General features: G+C 45.0%; 1 protein-coding gene across 2 annotated transcripts; it reads right to left on the bottom strand.

Annotated features, from left to right (window-relative positions):
• Window positions 1-544: 544 nt before the first annotated feature.
• On the bottom strand, window positions 545-16,758 carry UBE2V1 (ubiquitin conjugating enzyme E2 V1). Of its 2 annotated transcripts, none has more exons than XM_057401738.1 (4): window positions 16,631-16,758; window positions 6,256-6,404; window positions 2,803-2,928; window positions 545-2,409 (listed from the first exon to the last, which is right to left on the bottom strand). In XM_057401738.1, exons 1-4 carry the CDS (start codon window positions 16,644-16,646, stop codon window positions 2,263-2,265), a joined length of 438 nt encoding a protein of 145 aa, XP_057257721.1. In that variant the 5' UTR covers window positions 16,647-16,758; the 3' UTR covers window positions 545-2,262. The 2 variants fall into 2 exon arrangements, with proteins under 2 accessions (XP_057257721.1, XP_057257720.1); XM_057401737.1 differs by having other exon boundaries at window positions 16,625-16,753.
• Between the last annotated feature and the right edge of the window lie 4,161 nt (window positions 16,759-20,919).

Raw genomic sequence — 20,919 nt, 5'->3', positions numbered from 1 at the left:
TGTTCCACCGCAACACCCAAGTGAACACACGAGTACCTTCTGGCAACCCTCTGAAGCGGAGACGCTTTACACTTGGCAAAGGCTGAAATCTCACAGCCCCGTTCCATATCCAGATTTGGAGGGATCAGCTTTTTACACTTTGCTATTTGAAGGAAAACAGGTAAAGTTTCAGGACGTGAAGCTCTCCTTGAACTTGACAGCGTTTAACATGCAACTGCACGGGGATTTGATCTCCTCAGGACCACAGCACGTAAAGGTCACTGCAATGACAGAGCACCTCCAGCCAGCACATGTATCTAGAAATGCACTTCAGCAGTTCCTCAAGCATCATGTAACGTTACCAACTGTCAAGTCTAGGGGAGTTTGAGGTTTAATCTAAGACTAAAGCCTCTCCTTGGCACAGCAGCAGCAGCTGGATAAAGACAATTGCCTTTCACCACCAGTCTACAGACTCCTAGTTAAACATGATCTGTAGGAAGATACTTCCAGCAAATCAAGAATTCCATAAGGGATTAAAATTCTAAACATAAATACAATTAAAGCCTTCTAATATTAATGCACACTTTTTATTATATTAAAATCAGGCAATGGTCTGATACAATAAAAAGGCTGCTTATGGAATACTGTTATGTTAAACTTTAATTACAGAGGATGTTAAATCCTTACAACTAATATTTTCCTCAAAAGAGTTAATGGAAACATCAATTGTTCATTGACTTGATAGCTGCTGCTTTAAAATGTGTTCATTTTTACTCTTTTCCTTTTTTTTTTTCCTTTTTTTTGTTTTCTTTTTTTACACAAACACTGAATTTGTTCATAAAACTCAGGACACACTAGGTTGGTTGTATGTAAGCTTGCATCCACATTTCAGCAGCTAGTGGTCCGAAACAGTAAACCAGAAAAGGCAGTGATTTGCCAGGATGCAAAGCCAATCAAGGTCCTCGATCTGCTGTACGCACCAGAATCTTCACTGAGGAGATTTCTCTTCTAAGACTTACAGAATCCTAACGAAATCTACCACTTATTTGATTTGTCTGTAGTCATTACATCTTTAGAAGGGCCAAACATAAGTGCAATATTTTGTTAATTAACATTCGTGGGTCAATCCAAAGCACCAAAACACAACTATTTGAGCTGGAGCGTGTGTTCAGAATCTCTGTGTGCAGAGTTTCCCCCGTAACAGTTTGGCAGCAGCAGAAGGTTTCAGCAATCCTGGTAAATTACTGCTCTTTTCACCACGTCAAAAGCCTATCTAATAACATCAGCCGTGGCCAGCTTGGCGGTGTGGCAGCAGTGCTGGAGGGACAGGGGAAATCCAAGTTTGCGAGCAGAATAGATACTCTTGTTTCCCAGGCTGGTGAAGACTAAATTTGTTGCAAAACCAAAATGATAAGCGGGAGGGAACAGGTCAAGTTATTGCCCCAACGCTTACCCCTGCTGGCCAGGGGTGAGAAGAGTCACAAAGAGGGGCAAAAAGAAAGCAGCATCCCCGCTAAAAAGAGGGGAAGAGGGAAGAGATTAAAAGAACCCTGAATCCCTCACCCAAAGCCCACATCACTGGTGAGGAGGACCAGGAAGAGAAATACAATCTATGCCTTGGCCAAAGGGAAGAAGGAAGTTTGCCCGGATCAGGGCATTAAAAAAAAACAAAACCCAAAACAATAAAAAACCCCAAAACGACCACAGTCACATTCAGCCTTTACTAGAGATAGCACAAAGGGAGGGATGACTGAGGTTAGCACACATCCCCATTAGTAGTCCATAAAGCCCAGTGTAGTACTGGAAGCAAAAACCTTTGTGTCTACTCTAATAAATAGCCCTGAGCTTCGACTCTATTGCAAAAGACAGAAAAAAAAACAAACCCCAGGCCAGACACACAGCAAGGTGATTGTGGGATGGATGCTTTCACAGTTACGTTAGATGTGCCACACTGGTCTTGACAGTAATAAATTTAAATAGACTTTTCCTGATACCAGAAGTTCAGCTATGTGGACAGTGGTTACACGACAGGATTATTTGTTATAGCACAACTTATATTTCAAATGAAAAAAAAAAAAACAACCCAAAAAACCCCAAAAACAAACAAACAAAAAAATTAGTATCATTTACAGTATCTCATGAAAAAACTTCCTTTGAATGGGAACTTCCTTTCCAGTATTTCTGAGGTCTACAAGATGCATCTAGAAAATTTACTACTGTGGAAAATGAAGACAGCTTAAATTGAATAAGGGGGGCATGGTTTTGTTTTTGTTTTGTTTTTAATTAATTGCTGTAACATTGTCCTTCAGGTGGCTGAGGAAGTTTCATATTTTCTTTAGACATCATTAGACGCCGAAGCTCTTGCAGAACAACTTTGATACTATAAGAATTCTGCCATTTTGCTAGGACTGATATGGCTCTGGGGTCCACCTAAAATAGACAAAAAGATCATTCCTGTCAGAATTGATATGTTTGATACACTTGCACCACCCCAAACCCTCCAACTAAAGAGCTTCTAAGAAATCTGAGTGGGAGAAACCAAAGCAAGCAGAAGCAAGCAAGCAGTTTCCTAAAAGCATAATAAATCCCTGCATGATGCAACTACTTGTGAGTTGCAAGAGGGCAGGAAAAGTTAATTCCACGTTTTGATTTGAGAACACACTTGGCATGTCCACTTCCCTCCTACCCCCTTTTGCTTCTCCTCAAGGCAAACAGCACCAGCAAGCAGTAAACAGTTAAGCAAGTTGTAAGTATAAAACAAAAGCATTAACTGGAAGATGCACACGAAAACCATGTTAAAATGAATAAAACCAAAAAACTTACCACTCCATTAGAACTATTTACTCCATTCATATTAATTTTTGTTACAAATCTTACAAATGGAGGTGCTTCTGGATACTTAGGCCCACATTCTATTTTAAGGCTGTATATTCTGTTTTCATAAATTGTCTGAGGGGAGAAGAAAGGGAGGAAAACAATTACATGAGGCAGTTCAGTAAACATTCGGTTAAAACAGTGGTTACTTTAGGGACATCGTAACTACTTAACATGAGGGCAGCCACTTATATATTGTGCTGGCTACCTCTGTTTTGGGTTCATTTTCTAATATTCAGAGTACCATAGAATGGTATTGAATATTACCTCTTCAGGGTAATAAATTCTACTGGTCTTTTAAGCATTCAATTTTCACATAAAGAATGAAACTGGCATTGCTTCCCATTCACCGACTGAAGTGATTCTTTTAATCATCATATATAGCTCAGATACCCACTTTTCAGCTATCTTTATGAAGCAGCTTTGTCTTACCAGTTTACTAACCAGACTCTCTTCCTTGAAATTGAAGCCATAGCTTTAACAGTTAGTTAGGAAACTATCTCATCTGCCTGCCCTAGAACTGCACTTGAAAAATACTCCTTGGTCTCCTTGGTCATAAACCAACCTGCTGGTTCTCAGAAAGGGGAATTCCTCCCATTGCAAAGTACATCCTGATCCCAAACAGCATTACCACCGTCTCCACAGCAGTAACACTTCACAGCTAATAGAAACCCTGGATCAAGAGCTCTTAACTAACTAAACAATGGAAATAGATGAGAGACTACAAGGCTACACTGAATCTTCAATATTTAAAAGTCATTAAAAGAAGCAACAGTTAAGGTTATTCTGCATTCTGAGAGTAACTCATTCTGATGTGCTGAGCCAGTGCAGCCGGCCACAGAGCTTCAGCTAAGCTGGGCAATGCAGGAAGCTGGCAGCAGCATACAACAGCAAAAGGATCATCATGGGCAAATTTAGGCAGGCAAGATCTCCATGTTCAGAGCTTCTGACACCATTTCCCACACCTCAATGCTGTAACAAACATTAAACTCACAAAGCAGTGACCACGAGCAAAAATCCAGAACGTGTGACTGCAGAAGCCCAGAAGCAGCTCCTCCTCACCTGTGGCAGCAGAGCAGAACGCTCCACCAGGATCTTAAGAACAGTATATTAGAACTCCTTGCAATCCCTCTCAGGGCCTGTTACGCCCCTGAACATCTTAGTATTTCCCTTAATGAGTATTTTGATGCAAACCACTACCAAAAACCTAAGAACTGACTTCCTGGCTCGGCTGCTTCTTATGTGTGTGGATGAAGGGGCTTCCAATCAGCACTGGCCAGCGCTGGCTGGCACCAGTACCTCTTGGTCACTCCCCCAGCGCCTCAGGCAGCCAGCCTTTCAGATACCAGCAAAGGCAGGGACAAGCTGAATGCTGTGACAAAGTTCTGGGGGGGGAAAAGTCATCTGTCAGCTCTGCTCAGGTCTGCTGAGCCCCTGAGCGTGTGTGGCCCACAGGGCAACTAAGAGCCCAGAGGTTCATGCAGGTTTTTAGGGTCTTTGCCAATAACCACACCACGTGAGGACTGGTGAATGGAATCCCTTGCCTGTGCACATGTCCACAGCCAATATAAAATACGTGCAGATAAAGCTGAAGTTGTGACAGTGCCACTGTTTTTAAATAGCTTGTATAAACAAGATGAATCACTGGCTGCAAAGCTATCTGCACAAAGTCTGGGAAGGAGAAGGATGCTTCCATGTATGGTAGCAGGGATATTCAGAGCAGCAGCATGTATCTAACTCTGCACCACGATTCATTTTTCTCTCTGGGATGCCCACGATAAGACTCTTCCACCTGCTCCAAGTGTGACTGCTTTCTACCCAGAAGGAAATAGGATTTTCATTTTTATTCCCCCATTGCCAGCATTCTCATTTTTTTCCTAGTCAGGAAAAAAAATATGGTAATAATATAACCAAGAACAGTACTGAAAGCAGGACAGTCACTTATCAAACAAGAATGACTCGAAGTTCCCAGAATCTCTCCCAGTACAGCCCATTGCCTTCAAGCAATAAGAAAGCATGATGCACTTCGAAAACATCTATATCCTTAAGTGTGCCAGAAGGACAAAAGAGGCACAGCTGAACCATCTTCCGTGGTAGTCCTCTAGCCTTGGTTGGCAGTATGACATGAACTACACATTTCTATCACTTCTACTAAGTCAGCACATGTCTATTTGCACGCTGCAGTTTCTATTTAATTTTCTAAATTAGATTTCAAGGTTGCTTAAATTCTCCATGAAGTGTATGCACACAGCAAGCTTTCCTCAGTCTTACTGCTCATTAACGCTCTCCCAATGTTCTAGAATCAAATGCTGTTCTAGCAAATGATATCATAAACAAATGAAATGATCAAAAATGGGGAAATGTTAACACTGGCAGACAAAAAAGTAAACAACACTTCTGGATGGGAACACTGCACATGTAATGCCATTGTAATATGGATTCTTGTACAACCTCATGGCGCGGCAGAAAAGGCAACTGACAGAAGGGAAACACATAGGGCAGTAGCATGGTTAAAGATCTGCAAAGGTTTCCTTATAAAAGACAGAGAACACTGGAATTACTGGGAAGTGAAATTGAGGCCAGATACAGAAGACAACATCTACTATTTGCAGGAAGGAGATTCAGCTACTTGCACTACATGGCAAGGATATTAAAGACACAGAACAGAGATACACAGTGAAACCGGAGATAACAGGCAAGTTTTGGGTTTAGAATACATGCATACATACAAAGCACAGTAAGTCCTCAAGTTCACTACCAGAGTGGAGACCCACAGTTTAGTAGGGTTCGAGGGGAGAAGAGAGTTGAGAACGCAACAATACCACCACAAAGACGAGTAGCATTGTAAAAAGCTACTTTGGGAAAGAACACTAAAAAATTAAATTCATTAAAATTTGAGTTTCCCAAGTTAGCTGAAACTCTACAAGAGCAAGTCAGTACTGCTGCAATAAAAACCAACCCATGAACTCAACAAGAAACAGCAGAAAGACTAGCAGTACTGGACAAAACATCCATGTTTTACCTACATTAGCTCCACATGTAATCTCACTAGCCGAAGGATTTTAAACCTTGCTGTATTCAAGAGTACAGGATACTAGAATCCTGGAATCTCAAAAGTTATGTCTTAATGAATCTGTAAATATAAAGCAGACATGTAACAGAACTAACCAGAGAAAGGCACTAAAAATATTCCAAATTAAAAGCAAAAGACACACAGATACATGAACCCCATTATTACATGGAACTTGAACCTTCAACATAAATCACTAGCTAAAGTGGTTTTTTTTCCCCACTCATTTGTGTTCCCTTTGTTTTCTACTTCAGTGGTTAGGTTAAGGGAAGAAAAGGGAGAAGAGAAATAAGAGTAACAGTACTATTTTAATAGTCAAGCACATAACTTACTCTTGGAGGTCCAATAATCATTCCTGTCCATCTTGTAAGTGTCATGTCTTCGTCATCTTCAAGGCCCCAGCTAACTGTTCCATCACCTACTCCTTTCTGACCTTCTTCAAGTTCTTCCAACAGACGAAAATTACGAGGAACTTTTACTCCTGAAAAACATCAGAAAAACATTTTGAATTGAGAGATCCAGTAAATAAATGAACCCAAAGTAATTGCCCTGATACTTCTGGTCATTCTACAGCAAGCATTTTGGGTAAATCCATAAAAATAGCATCTGTTTTTCAATGACAACATTTCAACACTATGAAAAGGATATCCTCATACTTAGCTTGGATTTTACAAGCAAAATAAGGTATTCACAATTAAACACACTAGAAGGATGACAGGCCAGGTACTGGGGCAGGCAGTAAAATGACAGGAAATGTCTGTCCATTCAGAAATACACACAGTATCACAGAGCTCTAATTAGCACTTGTCTGTATGATTTATAGTACAAAAGCTTAGGAGATTCTGCAAAATCAGAGCTCAACAGCACCCAACTTACTCAGAGCTTTCAAAATACCATTCAAGGCAAATAAAACTCCAAACAGTAGTTAATCTGAAGTTAATTTAAGTGGGCTTTGTCAGCAGCAATAGCATTCTTTGTATGCATGACCTCCACCACCAAGGAATTTCTGCACTTCTTAGGTGTTGGTACATTTATCCTCAAAATATACAGCAGAACAGGAAATGCTCTTATTCCTATCAGAGACTGCAGACTCCAAGGTCAGTGAAGGAGGCAGGAGATGTTCCAGGTGCCAGAGCAGATTCCCCTGCAGCCTGCAGTGCAGGGCACAACGGGTGCTCCTGCAGCCCATAGAGGTCCATGGTGGAGCAGATCTCCACCTACAGCACGGGAGCAGAGGGATGCCCGAAGAGGCTGTGACCTCATGGGAAGCCTGTCCTGGAGCAGGCTCCTGGCAGGAGCTGTGGCCCTGTGGGGAGAGGAACCCAAACTGGACCAGGTTTGCTGCAGGACTGGTGACCCCGCTGGGGATCCATGCTGGAGCAGTCTGTTCCTGAATGACTGCACCCAACGGAAGCTGGCCATTTTGATACATGCATCTAACATAACATGTTCAAGAATATCCCAAGGAAGCATGATTCAGTAACACAGCTGTATGAAGAGAAACCTGGAGTCCAAATAATGGCACCAGAAGAGGCGAGACCTGCACTGGCTACACCAAACCACACATGTGGGGGCTGCAGAGCACGACTCAAACACAGCTCCATGCCAAATCTGCATCCTCAACTCTCCAGGGAGACCGCACTGTTACCATGGCTGCTGAGTAATACCAATCTTTGGCTGCAAAAGGAAATGAGTCAGTTGGGGCTGGTGAAGCCATCCCCGTAAGATTAACCAAGCCCCAAACCATCAGTGGTAAGATGACCTCTTGGGAATCACTGTTGCTTCCCCTGCTTAAAAAGCTCCAGCATCTCCCCTCTCAGCAAGTCTTAGAAGTATGCAGTGTGTACTTTGTGTACCTCAGGCACATGAAGATTCAAGTATGCAGCTCATACCTGAATCATGATTAGCCACCCCAGTTTTAACTACATTCCCAAAACTCTCCATGCTGTAGCTAGAGGAAACAGAGAAGAGAGCAGTCTACCTCCAACAGGAACAACTGGAGTGTGAGTTGAAGGACAAGGTTCCACCTTTACTTACACACACAACCTATTTCACTACTGCAGCAGTGGATGCATGGGAGCGCTGGTGATGGGGAATGACTCACTGCTGTGATGCCTGGAGCTGCTGTCTGGGTTTCAGCCCTGCCTGCTGGCGCCTAGGGAAAGAAACAGCCAGCGAAGGAGGACAACGAAGAAGCAAAAGGTCCTTTTGGAGGGTGAACTCCACCCTTGGGTCTGACACAGAGCTCTTCAACAATGCAGGTGATGCCGCAAAGGAAACCGTCGTGGTTATTATTAGAGCCTCTCCCCAGTCACAGATGCAATAAGCTGAAGCCAGCAAAAGACCTGCCTTGAATGTGCCATGTTGCCAAGAAATGCTCACTGTGGACCACAACATCGTGATGCTTAACAAACATCCTCTCAAGTCTCTGTGCTTCAGCACTTGATAATACCACTCCATATTTACCAGTGGCTCAAAGATAATTTACTGATATTTACTTAGACCAAAGCAAATAACCCAGGAGGAATCAGCTTTATGGTAAGCACACACAGGCCACGCATTAAAGGAGGCAAAAAAAACATTGCCTGTCCACCCTCCCTCTGAGCATCACGTACCCTGTTCAGAGTGAGGCAGGAATCCCATGTGAAGAAAATTAAGTGATCATGTAATTACAAATGACACCATCACGTATATATTTGAGAAGGCCACAAGCAGGGTTGAAAGGCAGCTTTAATTGTGACATTTGCTAACCAGAGCTCAGCTTGGCTTTACAACCTTACAGGAAGAGAAGGCCACTTTATTTCTGAGCCCTCCCCAGATCCAGCTGCTCTGATTCAGCATGAATCAGAGCCACAAGAGTCAGACAGGATGGTAGAGTTCTGACAAGTCTGAGGTCTACAGAGAGCTAGCTAGTCATATCGTGCACTGGCTCCTATCACACAGGAGAAGTTAACGTAAATTAATCCTACTTTCACAATAACTGCTCACTTGTGAGCACTACAGGAGCATGAGTGGCAAAAGGAGGTGCCAAAAGAGAAGTACGTAATATTAAAGATATTATGCACGTCACAGAAAATAAAATTATCATGGGAGATGACTGGTCACTTTACAACAAACCACCCTGTCTAACAGCATCACTGCCTTCTAAAATGTTTTATCCCTATGCTAAAGCTCGGAGGTGCAACAGAAAAGCAGCACCTCAGCCACTACAGAAGGCAAGTTCAGGGCCAAATAAATGACAGCTCCTCCCTGACACTTTCTCAAGAGATTCAAGAGGAATAAAACCAAATCTACATGTAAAAGACTATGGCCATACAATCACAAATGCTTTAAATTATTTCCAAATAACCTGCCCTTAAGGAAGGCAGAGTAAAAGACCAGATTCACCCTTCTATCAGCCTGGAAAGATGCATGAAGCCATTAAGCCAACCTCATCTCCTCTTCACTTGCAATGGCCTGCAGCACTCATGGTCAGCTACCACATCCCACTGGGACCCCAACCCCAGAAACCACACAAGCTTTATCACTTATGGTTGCATGCAAACGTATCATCATAGATGTTCGCTCTCCACCAAGATTCCTAGAAAGTGACCTGTTCTAGGCATACACATTATTTGGTAAATGCTTTCTATGGCTAAACCATGGCAGATTCAGAGTTGGGAGATGTCCTGCACCAGCTGACACAACCCTGAGTCAACTACGTGTCATCTTCCCACCCTCCAGTAAATACCTTGCATAATCTTTTCAGGGTAGGAATGGAGACTTTCAAGGCAGTAACCAAACCAACCTGTTTTTCTAAGAGTCCTTCATTTAACACAAGAAAACCTAAATAAAGTAAGAGGCAATTAAAAAGTAATCAGTTTGTTGAAAGTACATTGTTATGCATTTTAATTTAGCCTTTGCTATGGCTCAAGAAGACTCTCAAATAGCAGTTTGAAACAAACACAGTAATATCTAGAAAATAGCTTCACATGCAGCTTGCCTGACCACAGTGAAACACTTGCAGAAATGGAACTGAAAAAGCATTTCCAAGCAAAAGGAGGTATTTACTATTAATTGCAACAGCAAACCTATGAAAGTTAAATGATAACTGTACTGACAACGTAAGACCTCCAATGACACAGGTTTGTGCAGTCTTTCTGAAAGCTCACCTTTTAGTAAAGGTGCATTTGTGAAGCCTCAACCCTGCACACTAGTTCACCAGCTACAAAAAGTCCATTAACTGTTTCTATGGAAAACCAGAGAACAAAACTAAACCACACACTGGGTTTCCCAGAAAGTGAGGACGTGTACTTTACAGAGTTCAAAGTTGCACTTAAGAAGCTGTTAGGTTTTGGATGACATCCTCTTCAGCCTTCAAACAGAATCAGGACCTTCTGGTTTCACCTAATACCAGAGCTGCCAGGCAAGACCAGTAATGATGAGCCTTCACTACCACAACTCCTCATAACCCAGTTGCTTGCTAAGCAGTGAGCTGAAGAAAGAGACAGCAAGCTGAAATGAGGACACGAGGAATTTGACTGTGTCCGGTCAATCTCAGAGAGGAAAGTTCTGTACTTGGAAAGAACAGAATTATTCCTGGAAGACAGTTAAATGCCAACCTGGATTCTTAAAGTCCTTAAAACACACTCAGATTTACATCACAGCACTACTAAAGATATACAACTGAATGTGTCTTACGATAGTTTACCAGCCTGAGGTTTTTCCCATCTTGAATCTACATCCATGTGAAGTATATAATTTGGTTTTAACAAGTTACAATCAACCCTCTATGACAGACTATGCTTTTTAATCTTCCATTTTCCCCAGTTATATAGCAAAAGCAATTCCATATTCACAGAAACCTTAACAAGCTGAACACAGCACAGTGAAGCAAGGTGGACAACGTGCCTCTGAGTGTAGACCCTCTACTTGAAACATTTTCATCAATGTCTGTAGAACAAAAAAATACACCTCAAAAACTTCAGGAATACATTTCTCTTTCCTTTCTAAAGTGAAATCAAGTTATAAGCATTTCTCTTCAGGATTAAAGGACAAATACAAGGCCCAGCAAAGCACACAGAAAATGCACTTCACTCGTTAGGGGCTCTAAGGAGGGGAACCCTCATTTTGCTGAAGATTACTTGACACCTTCACTGGTAACACGCAACTTATCCAAATGCCCTTTCAGGCCAATTTTAGCTGCTTCTGTACTAGCTCCCAATTTACAGTAACTCAAGTGAGCTGAAATTCAACAGCTTTTAACACCTCTGTTGCTCAATACGTTAAAGCCCCTTCCATTGCTTGTTTTTTATGTATCTGATACTAAGCCCTAATTACATATTTTCCAATATATTCCTCATCTTTTTGCAGAGACTGCAACTACTGAAAATCTGACAGCTGACCCTTGCAGCACTGCCACTGTAAAGAAATAAAATCATTCCTCATCCAGTGGTATAGAAAGTTTCTGAACTGACAGAATATTTAAAACTGAGTAAAAGGCTTTTAGCAACTGTGACAAAAACTTTCAGGAGACAGGAACTTCAGATTTCTTGCATCATCTTTATAGTCATGATTTCCACTCTGATAACACAGACAGGTACCGAATTACTGTGCAGATCCAAAATAGCTTCCTGAGCACTTGAAACAAACTGAAGTGTTTTCTGTTGTGTAAGCTAGAGAACTGGTTCTGTCTTTCAACACTTTAAGCACTTTACTTGGAAAGAGATCATGTTAAAATATTTGTCTGAGGCAGACTGGCAGCATCACTGAGGTCTGGAGCCAAATACATCTTGTCAGATGCAGGAGAGTTAAAATCAGATGCATTCTGTGGCTTATATCACAAGTGAAAAGCAAAACATTACCAGCTCAGCTAGAAGTTAATTCAGAAAATAAGTCACCTTGAACTAACATCATGGACAAAATCTTTACACGAAATCTCAAGAGGGAAAACCCCACCATCTCCTCTTGGCATTGTGAAAAGAAACGGATGTCACTGACTGAGAGCCCAGCACTCTCCTCCAGCTGCCTCTTCTGTCACAAAGTATTGCTAAGTTTTCTTACACTCACACCACCCACCAAGAGGCGAGTGCATGAGTAGGCTCACTGATTCAGAGATAGGCTTTGAAGAGCAAGATGCCACACTGATAGACTAAGGCAGTGTTACCTGCTCAGTACAGCTTTAACAGCAGAGCTAAGCACAGGCGGGCAGAGGCAGGATGCACACTGCTGGGCTTTGCTTCTGGGCCAGGCCCAGGTCAGACCTGGGAGGAAAGCACACAAACTCATCAGTAGGTGCAGACAGAGTAATTCCAGCTTGACTTGCAATAGTTAAAAAACATCCTCACAACCTGGCAATTCCGAACTTCACACACCTTATCTGCCGGTATTATATCTTCTATGATTCTTTGCTACTTACATATTTAATACAATAACAAATCATTCTAAATTCTCAGCCAGAATGGTGTTTTTCAAATGTTATGTAACTTACATCATTATATATTAAAAGATTCAACTGAGTATCTTTTTGTAAATCTTAAACTATTTACCTTTTTATTTAATCTGCTGCATCCTTCCATTACAATACTCAAAGAAGCTTTCAATCTTTAGCACCTGCTATTTCGTGTGCTCTTATAGTCTATCTCATTTAAGAAGGCATAATTTATCTTCCTATTTTCTCTTCAATTACTTTTTCCCTACCCTTGAGTATGTTACTTACAGACTTAGAAAGTACTCAGTGGCTGGCAATATTTATTTTGAGATAACAGTGACTGTTGTGTGCAGTGCCCTCCAAAGGAGACATCACGGTCCATTTGCAGAGGCAGGTACACCTTCCATACCCTTCAATACGCAGTTTCTTCCTCACTGTAATGTTGCATTTGCTTTTTGCAAGCATAGATTTGAGTACACAGTAATGTTATGGGTCCCTCAACAACTATAAATGCATACTTTTAATACACTGTACTAAAACTGAGCTGTGCTCTTCTCTCCATTAGGAGTATTAAGATACATGTATTAGCACTATCGTGACTGTACACCTAATGAATCACCCTTCTGTAGTTCTTCACATTCCTCTGACTTCGCCTAGCTTTTATGTGGGGATATCATTTTACTGCTCAGTGCATCCAGCCTGTTGGTAATCACCATATCTACCACAGCCCTGCAAGAGACCCCCTAAACAGACCTGGGAGAGAAAAGTGGGTTGAAAGAAATCGTTAAACTTTCTCCAGGATGAAAGTTAGAGAAACAGGACTTCACAGGCCAGCATGGTCAGGATTTGACCCACCATAATATCAGAGTATGCAGGACAGCAACATGGAGCAAGCTCCTGTAGTCTAACTGCAACACAGACTCTCCACACAGCTCAACTTCCCTGCAGGGCCATGGGGTGCATGAGCCTCTGAGGAGCCCTGGATCTCTCAGGTAGATCACCTCTGGTACCTGAGCTAGCTGAGTGCTTCTGCGTGACACTTCAGTCTGAAGGACGGATAGACATAAACTTACAGTTTGATCATAGCCTCCCATGAAGGGCCTTATTAGAATGATTAAAGTCAACCCTTTCTTTTTATCAATATATTAATTGTATGTGTGGAAATCACACATCATCAGCAATGCAGAACTCTATATTTGTATGGATAGTTAATCTTCCTCCTAGTAGCTGTGCTGTGTTTTGGCTATAGTCTGAGAATAATGTTGATAACACACTGATGTTTTAGTTCTTGCTAAATAGCACTTATCCTGATCAAGGACTTTTCAGTCTCTTGCTCTGCCAGTGAGGAGGGGCACAAGAAGATGGAGGGAGCACAGCCAGGACCTGAACTAGCCAAAGGGATATTCCATACCATAGAACAGCATGCTCAGTATATAAAGTGGCGGGAGTTAGCCAGGAGGGGCTGATCACTGCTCAGGGACAGGCTGGGCATCAGTCAGCAGGTGTGAGGAACTGTACTGTGCTTCACTGTTGTTTGTTAGTTGGCTGGGTTTTTTGTTTCTCTGTTATTTCCCTTTTCATTATTATTACTGTAGTTAGCAGTAGTATATTATATTTTAATTATTAAACTGTTCTTATATCAAAACATGGGTTTTACCTTCTTCCTGATTCTGTTCCCCATCCCACTGCTGGGGGGCAACTGATACTGCTGGACCTTGCATCATAACATTTCTTCCAGGTGAGGGCAGTTTTCTTCTCCTGTTAATAATTTCTACCTGTTTAGTAGATACAGGTATCAGGCTTTCTTGTCTGATTCCCACCACCAGCTCTATGACTTCCTTACGTTCCACAGACATTTGTTACCATTTCTTCCTCTGCGTCAGTAGCTGATTTTAAACACAGCCTCATTTTCTATCCTCAGCCTCTGTTTAAGCTCCTTTGCTGAACTCATGGTATCAAACATATTCAAGTGGTTATTATCAGCAACTATGAATAAATTAAGGTTCCACAAAACAAGTATTAGCAAAATCTATTTTACATCTGAGTAAAAACACTACTAAGCTACTTGCCCACAGCGAAGTGAACAGTGATAGAGAACAACGTGCTGTTATTTGTATGTGGTGGCTCTATTTGTATGTGCTGGGCAATGCCTTCAGTGCAGTGTCAAGAGGGAACAGTACAAACTGCATTGCAGTGCCACCACCACCACCAGTAACTGGACACTATGTTGTACTCTTTATCAGGAGAATCTCCATCATTTACTAATATAAGAAGAAAACCCAGACCACTGCTGGTAAGGCAGCCCATGATTTACAGCCAGACAAGGCTCTGAGGCTCAGTGTAAGATGCTGGTCTGTACCTGAAGGTTCTCTCAGACTGAACTAGGGGTTTACTGCAAAAGTTCACTTACTGCAACATGTTTGTAAGTCACAACTGATTTATTCTCCACCCCAATCTCCTCAGCAGCAGTTAAACACTCAGGATATCACAAGTAGCTGAACGGCAGCGCTTGTCAAATGCCCACACTACAGACACAAGACACGGATGCCCCTACCCACATCCACCTGGCTGTGTACTGCTTCACACTTCCAGCACTGAAGAGACAGCTTTCAGAAATCCCTGCAGTAGTAGGAAGCAATCCAAAAGACACCATGTGGCTAGCAGATGATGGTTAATGGCAGCTTATCACAAAGACCACTGGCTGCAAAAGAAAAGCTGTGCACAGGACTAGCTTTGGGCTTCACCACCACAGTCCGAGCCCCTTTCCACACATATCCCTCCATGACCGCTCAGACAACTAATCCACGAAGCTGCACAATAGAACACTTGCCTTGTTCCTCCAGCCAAACACAAACTGAAAAGTCAGCAGCTTGAGAGGATTATTGGGAAAGCATGGCCGCCAGAACAATATGACACAGGAGGGGGAAGAAGGCTCCGCTATATTTTTTGTGTATTTTAATCAAGTGTTCCAACACCTCACCATCAGGTTACGCTCAAACACAGATCTGTAAAGCACAGTTCTCAGCACAGCATCCACTGCATTTTGCAGCCTGTATTCATAATCTTGATTACTACAAGATATCTGCATTGCAATGGTTATTCTTAAAAGTTGAAACATGTCATTAATAGAGACCTATCTATTAGAAAAGAACTGCAAGATATTTTTGTTATATCTTCAAGAGAAATCTGGTGATTTCAAACTTGAGAGGAAGCAATTTTAAGACAAGTATTACAGTGGCACACGGAAAACCCCATATGAGCCTTATGAAAACAGGAAAATGAAACACGCTAAACAGAAGTGAAACTAATTTATTCGATCTAAGTTCATTAAATGATGTCAGCAAAGAACACCCCACTCAAGATCTAGCTGCAGTATTTCTGTTTAACATGCGATGCTAAGTGGAAAGACAGGATTTGTGTCACTATTCAAAGCGGGCGAGAAGCAATTTTAAAGGCAAAAAGATATATATTGACTTCTGGAAGCACGCACATCCTGACAAGGAAGTTCCATTGATGTAACAGGAAGATGTTATTAGTGAATAAGGTTTTTAAAGCCACTGATTTCACGCACGTAACTTAAGTACCGGCTCAGAGACCACCGCGAACAGGGAACCGGGAGGGCACCTCCGAGCACACGGAGCTCACCCGCAGAAGAGGAGCCAGCCCGGCGGCCCTGCGGTGCCGAGCCCAGGTTCAAGCCGCCGCGCCGGGCTCGCTCTGCGGCTCAGAGCGCCCAGGCCCGAACCGCAGGGCCGGGCCGAGGGCTGCGGGCCCGGACGGAGGGGTCCCTGCCCGGCCGTAGGGCCCAGCGCGCCGCCCCAGCGTCGCTTCCCGGAGCCGGCACACAGAGCGCCGGGGCACGCTTCCCGCCGGGCCGGCTCCACAGGCCCCTCCCGGCCCCGGGCCGGACTCGCCCCGTCGGGGCCGCTCCCACCGCGAGGCCTCGGCAGCCCCCGGGGAGGCGCCGGCCGAGCCCGCCCGAGCGCCGCGGGTTAGGAGCGGGGACCGGCCCCAGCACCGCGGCCAGGCACCAAACCCCTGCGGGCCGCGCCCCTCGGGCCGGACCCTCCGCCGCCGCCGCCCCTTCCCCCGCGGCCGCCGCCGCCCTCGCCCCTTCCCCGGGCGCCTCCCGGCCTAGCGGCCGCCACCGCCCCTCCGGCCCCGACACGCCCAGCCGGGCCGCCCGCAGCCTGCCGCGCCGCCGCCCGCACTGCCCGGAGCTGCCCCGCAGCGAGGAGCGGCCCCGGCCGGTCCCCCCAGCCCGCGGCCCTACGGCCCCGCCGCCCGCTCACCCGCACCCGTGGTGGCCGCCATCTTGCGCCGCTGCCGCCGGAGCCCCGCCCCCTGCCACACGTCAACGCAACGCGGGAAGTGCAGCTCCGAAGGCGCGGCGCGGGCGGGCGCGCTAAGAGGCCGCGGCGGGCGGGGTTAGGGAGCTGCACAGAGAGCTCTGTGGTACAGGCAGGGAGCTTGCAGAGCTCCACTGCGCGGGCGGGTGTGCTCCCCGGGGTCCGAAGGGGGGCCGGCGGTGGGGAGTGCCTCTGCGCAGCTCCAGCGGGAAACCCTGGGGGAAGGAACCCCAGCGAGCCCCCCCGGGGCGCTCTGAAGCACCAGAGCACTCAAGCATTGTCAACCCCATAAAACTCAATGCAATTAATATGAGTAATTGGCAAGCTATGCTCATTACAGCCAGAGCACAGCAGCATTAGTTCTCCTACTGCTTTCAGATAGTCATAGCCGCTTTGTAATGCTCTGATGCTGCTCATGCATTTACATCAGAACCTCGTCCTGTGATGCTCAGTGAAGGGAGCCACACGACACAGCTCAGCACTTTGAACCTGGAGTAAGGCAGTTCAATTTGCTGCCCTCCAACACTGACAGACGTGCACCAGCCTCCTCTGCAGCTGCCCCAGCTCAGCCCTAGGGTGCGGGGTCAGGGCTGCTGCACGGCGGGCACGTCCACGGCACAGCACAACAGTGCAGACATGCAGGGGCCCAGAGAACCTCCCTGTGCTATGGGAGACATGGACACAACCACACACACTGCCTCCTTGTGTCTCATACACAGCTATGAAAAACGCCTTTTGGCCTAAAATAGTATGAATCCAGAAGAGGCATCAGGAACATCAGGAAGAGGCACAGTGCTGTGTTTTAACCAGCAGCACATGTTCCACTTCCTCCGGTTGAAACAGTAGTAAGACGGGGGTGGGGGGAAATGGAAAAAAGCAAAGAGGAGGAAAATGAATTCTGCTTTGTCTTGCAACACCTGATCTGAAAACTGTGCCCCAAGACATCAGAACAATTACAAGACAAAAGGTTTTGCAGACCCCTTACATTTGAGGTCATTTGCTCCTTTAGGCCAGCTTCAACACACACAGCTGTTAGCAGCCATCAGAGGCAAGGTATCAGATATTCTTTGAAGCTACTTCAATCCAGCCATGCTTCCGCTGCCGGCTGGGTGTCGTTTCATTCAGCTCCAGCACCGCGCACCAGACGGCAGCTGAAGGCACGCACAGCGCCGCTAGGTGGCACCCGAGCTCAGCAAACCTGCCCGGGCCGTGGGGAGCAGCCCCAGCAGAGGCCGCGCTGCCGCCGCGGCCGAGCACACCCCGCGTAGCGATGGAGAGAGATGCTCGGTGTCAAGCAGATGGAGACCTTCTTGCACCCAAATGGGTATCAGCAGCTTTAGGGGGCAAGGTGAGTGACTGGTTTAACCCCCTACCGACCACAGCTCCCCTTCCACTTATGCCTGCTGCTAGTCAAGCTCCAGGAGAACATCACACTGACAGACATCGCACCTGAGCCAAACATCTTGGTCCTATCTTATGTAGACAAGTCTGATGCCTGTTTGGTGCACGGCTGTTCACACAGGACAAGTCCTGTACCTTGGTTTTAACCCCTTTTTTAGATGGGACAAACCCACGCCAGACACACTTCCATCCCCACCATGGTCCTCAGGCTGGCTCAATGCCCCCTTTCCTCACATGGTGGCTGCTTCACCTTTGTTCAGCAAATGCTATCTCTGAGCAGGGCTTCTTGTTCTCCAGTACTGCACGGAGGCAGCAGACAGGTCAAGGCTACAGACACGGAGCGACAACACTGGTAACTTGCTCCAGCAGCAAATTGAAACATTTGGAAGCCAAGAGGCACCAGGAAGCTGAGCAGTTTGAACTGTGGCCATGGGGACATCAAAGCAAACAGCAAACCCAAACCCACCGGGCTGTCCTGAACACTGCTTTAAGAAAAGGCTGAGCAGGATTTTAAAGACTTGCAGTAATTTGTCCACAGAGTGCAACGCTTCCCCATGCAGGTGAGTCCCCGGCCAGCTCTGCAGTTCCACAGGTACACCTAGAGAAATACACCTACTCCTGCTAGGCCCCTGCATGGCCACGTGTAGCCAGCTCCTTGGAAGGCAACTACAGACTTGGGAGAAGCTGAAGGCCTGGAAGGACTTCTTCTGTGAGCAGGAACCTGACCACATCCTTCTGCAGAGGTGAGAGACTGAATTAAAACCACTTTCAAAAGCATTTACACTGTAATGCAGGCCATGTCTGCAGAGTTTAAAAGGAGTCTCTTATTCTGCTTTAGCTCTAATCCGTTCCTAATTAACTTAAGGCAAATTTATCTTTAGCCAGATTTACATATGCTAAGAGGGATCCACACAGCCTTTTGCTCCAGAATTGCCATACTGATTTTGTGGAAGCATTCACTACTTTAAAAGGGTGGAGTGGTTTCCAGAAGCCAGCATGAAGACCAAGGTATTCATTAATACCTTGGCTTGTTCTTTGGTCCTCCAAGGGCAGGAAGCTTTGTCATACACCTCGACTCACAGCAGAGAGGGAAAGATGAAGGACTACAAAACCAGAACTTGCTCAGGGCCATGCCCCAGGCCGCTGCCTTATGAACAGTGATGTGAAGACAGGACCCTGGGAGGGTCCAGCCACGTCAGTCACCTTGGGTCACCCTGAGCAAGAGCTGCCTCAGGAGTGGAGCACAGCAGCAGCATGGAAAACAGCATCCAGAGATTAACAACTGCCCCAGTTTCTCGTAATTAAGATTAACAGCTTGATAGTCCCAGCCACCACCAGTATTAGCAGCTCAGATTTGCTTCCAGGAAGACCACAGATCAAGTGGCTGAGAGAGGTCTGGGGAACAGCAACTGCCTTTAACAGCACCGCTGAAGTGAAATTCTAATTCTTGAAAATCTAATAATTCATGTGCTTCAGATCCACTGGTTACTGCAGCACTGCTGTTCACTTGGCATTTCAGTTTGCAGTCAGATGCGCTCCCAAACAACCTAGAGCTTCAGGCTGTTTTACACAGGAGCCCTGAGCATCCACCCAGATCTGTACTGGGCTTTGACACTGGTTTACCTACCTCAAACTGGGGCTGAGGGTGAGGAAAGGGATGAGGGCAGGAGGGACAGACAAGTGATGGCTACAAATCTGTTAGAATATGGATTATGGGAGTCTCAAGATGGAAGCACTGGTGAATCTAACTGCTGTTGAGATGGCAGAAATAACCACTGCAGTTCTTTGTACTCACAGCAATAGACATTGTTTCCTAAGCACTCCTACACATCTAAGCTGCAGGACACCTACACTGGAAGGGGAGGAGAGGAAGGAGAAGCATTCTTTGCTCTGGACACATTGTAGTTTGCATTCTCACACCAAAGAATTTTAAAGTAAGCTACAGCCACAAACAGCAAGTATTAACAGAACTGCCCCCATGGCAGGGGAGTTGGAACTAGATGATCTTAAGGTCCTTTCCAGCCCTAACTATCCTATGATTCTATGATTCATAGTAATGACTGCCACACTAACTTCCACAGGAGTGAAAGTTACCTTTCTCCCCACCCAAATTTATATTCATATCAATTCGTTAACGTAACACAGTTCTCAGTGCCTGGAAATTAAAACAAGTAGAGATCAAACTACTGGGAACAACTGTGCCTGCAGGTTTGGCACAGAACCACCCCTCCTCAATGCAAAGGATCTGGAAGCAGCAGGCAATAATTAACAGTATTGAGGGAGTATTTCTCCCTCTTCCTCCACTTTCAACTAAATTCATTTTGAGACTCCTATAAACACTTCTGCTGGAAGTGTTCTTTCCTGTCAAAGCTATGCAGGGATGTGATGTCAACTGGGACAACTGAAACAGGTAAGTTTCCTGTAATGGTATAAAGTTCTCCAATGGGTTTGGAACTTGATGCAAACCACTCTAAGGGCCTGAATCATTTAAGCACATTAAATATTTTGCAACCAAGGTACAACTCTGATTTTGGTCTGCAGAACCCAGCTCAGACACAACCACATCCAGCAGTTTCCACTGGAGGAGAGCTGCCAAGTTCCAACACTTTCAGAAGCTGTGGTCCATCAAGATTAAGATTAGTGTAAGCCTATGACTCCAAACCACCTTACTGTGCTGTTCAGGAAGAGTTTGTATTCAACACAATTTACAACTAGGGAAGGCAAAGCAGTCTTAGATTTGACCATCTGTAAGTTTTCATTCAGGAAAGAATTCAACAAGATCCAAATTGCAGTAACATGATAAAGTACCCTTAGATGTTCTATGGGGAACTTTGCCC

This window comes from Pezoporus wallicus, unplaced genomic scaffold, assembly GCF_028554395.1.
Source record: "Pezoporus wallicus isolate ANWC-B61680 ecotype Strahan unplaced genomic scaffold, APGP_CSIRO_Pwel_v1 contig_9238, whole genome shotgun sequence".
NCBI classification, from domain to species: domain Eukaryota; kingdom Metazoa; phylum Chordata; class Aves; order Psittaciformes; family Psittacidae; genus Pezoporus; species Pezoporus wallicus.
Note: the sequence above shows the minus strand (reverse complement) of the source record. Positions and strands in the feature narration are given on the sequence as shown.

Excerpts from the sequence above, each read along its gene's own strand:
- UBE2V1 (XM_057401737.1), bottom strand. The coding sequence starts at position 16,646 with ATGGCGGCCACCACGGGTGCGG. Across the intron at positions 6,405-16,624 it reads GGCGGCCACCACGGGTGCGG|GAGTAAAAGTTCCTCGTAAT; the intron begins GTGAGCGGGCGG and ends GATGTTTTTCAG. Across the intron at positions 2,929-6,255 it reads TGATTATTGGACCTCCAAGA|ACAATTTATGAAAACAGAAT; the intron begins GTAAGTTATGTG and ends TTCTCCCCTCAG.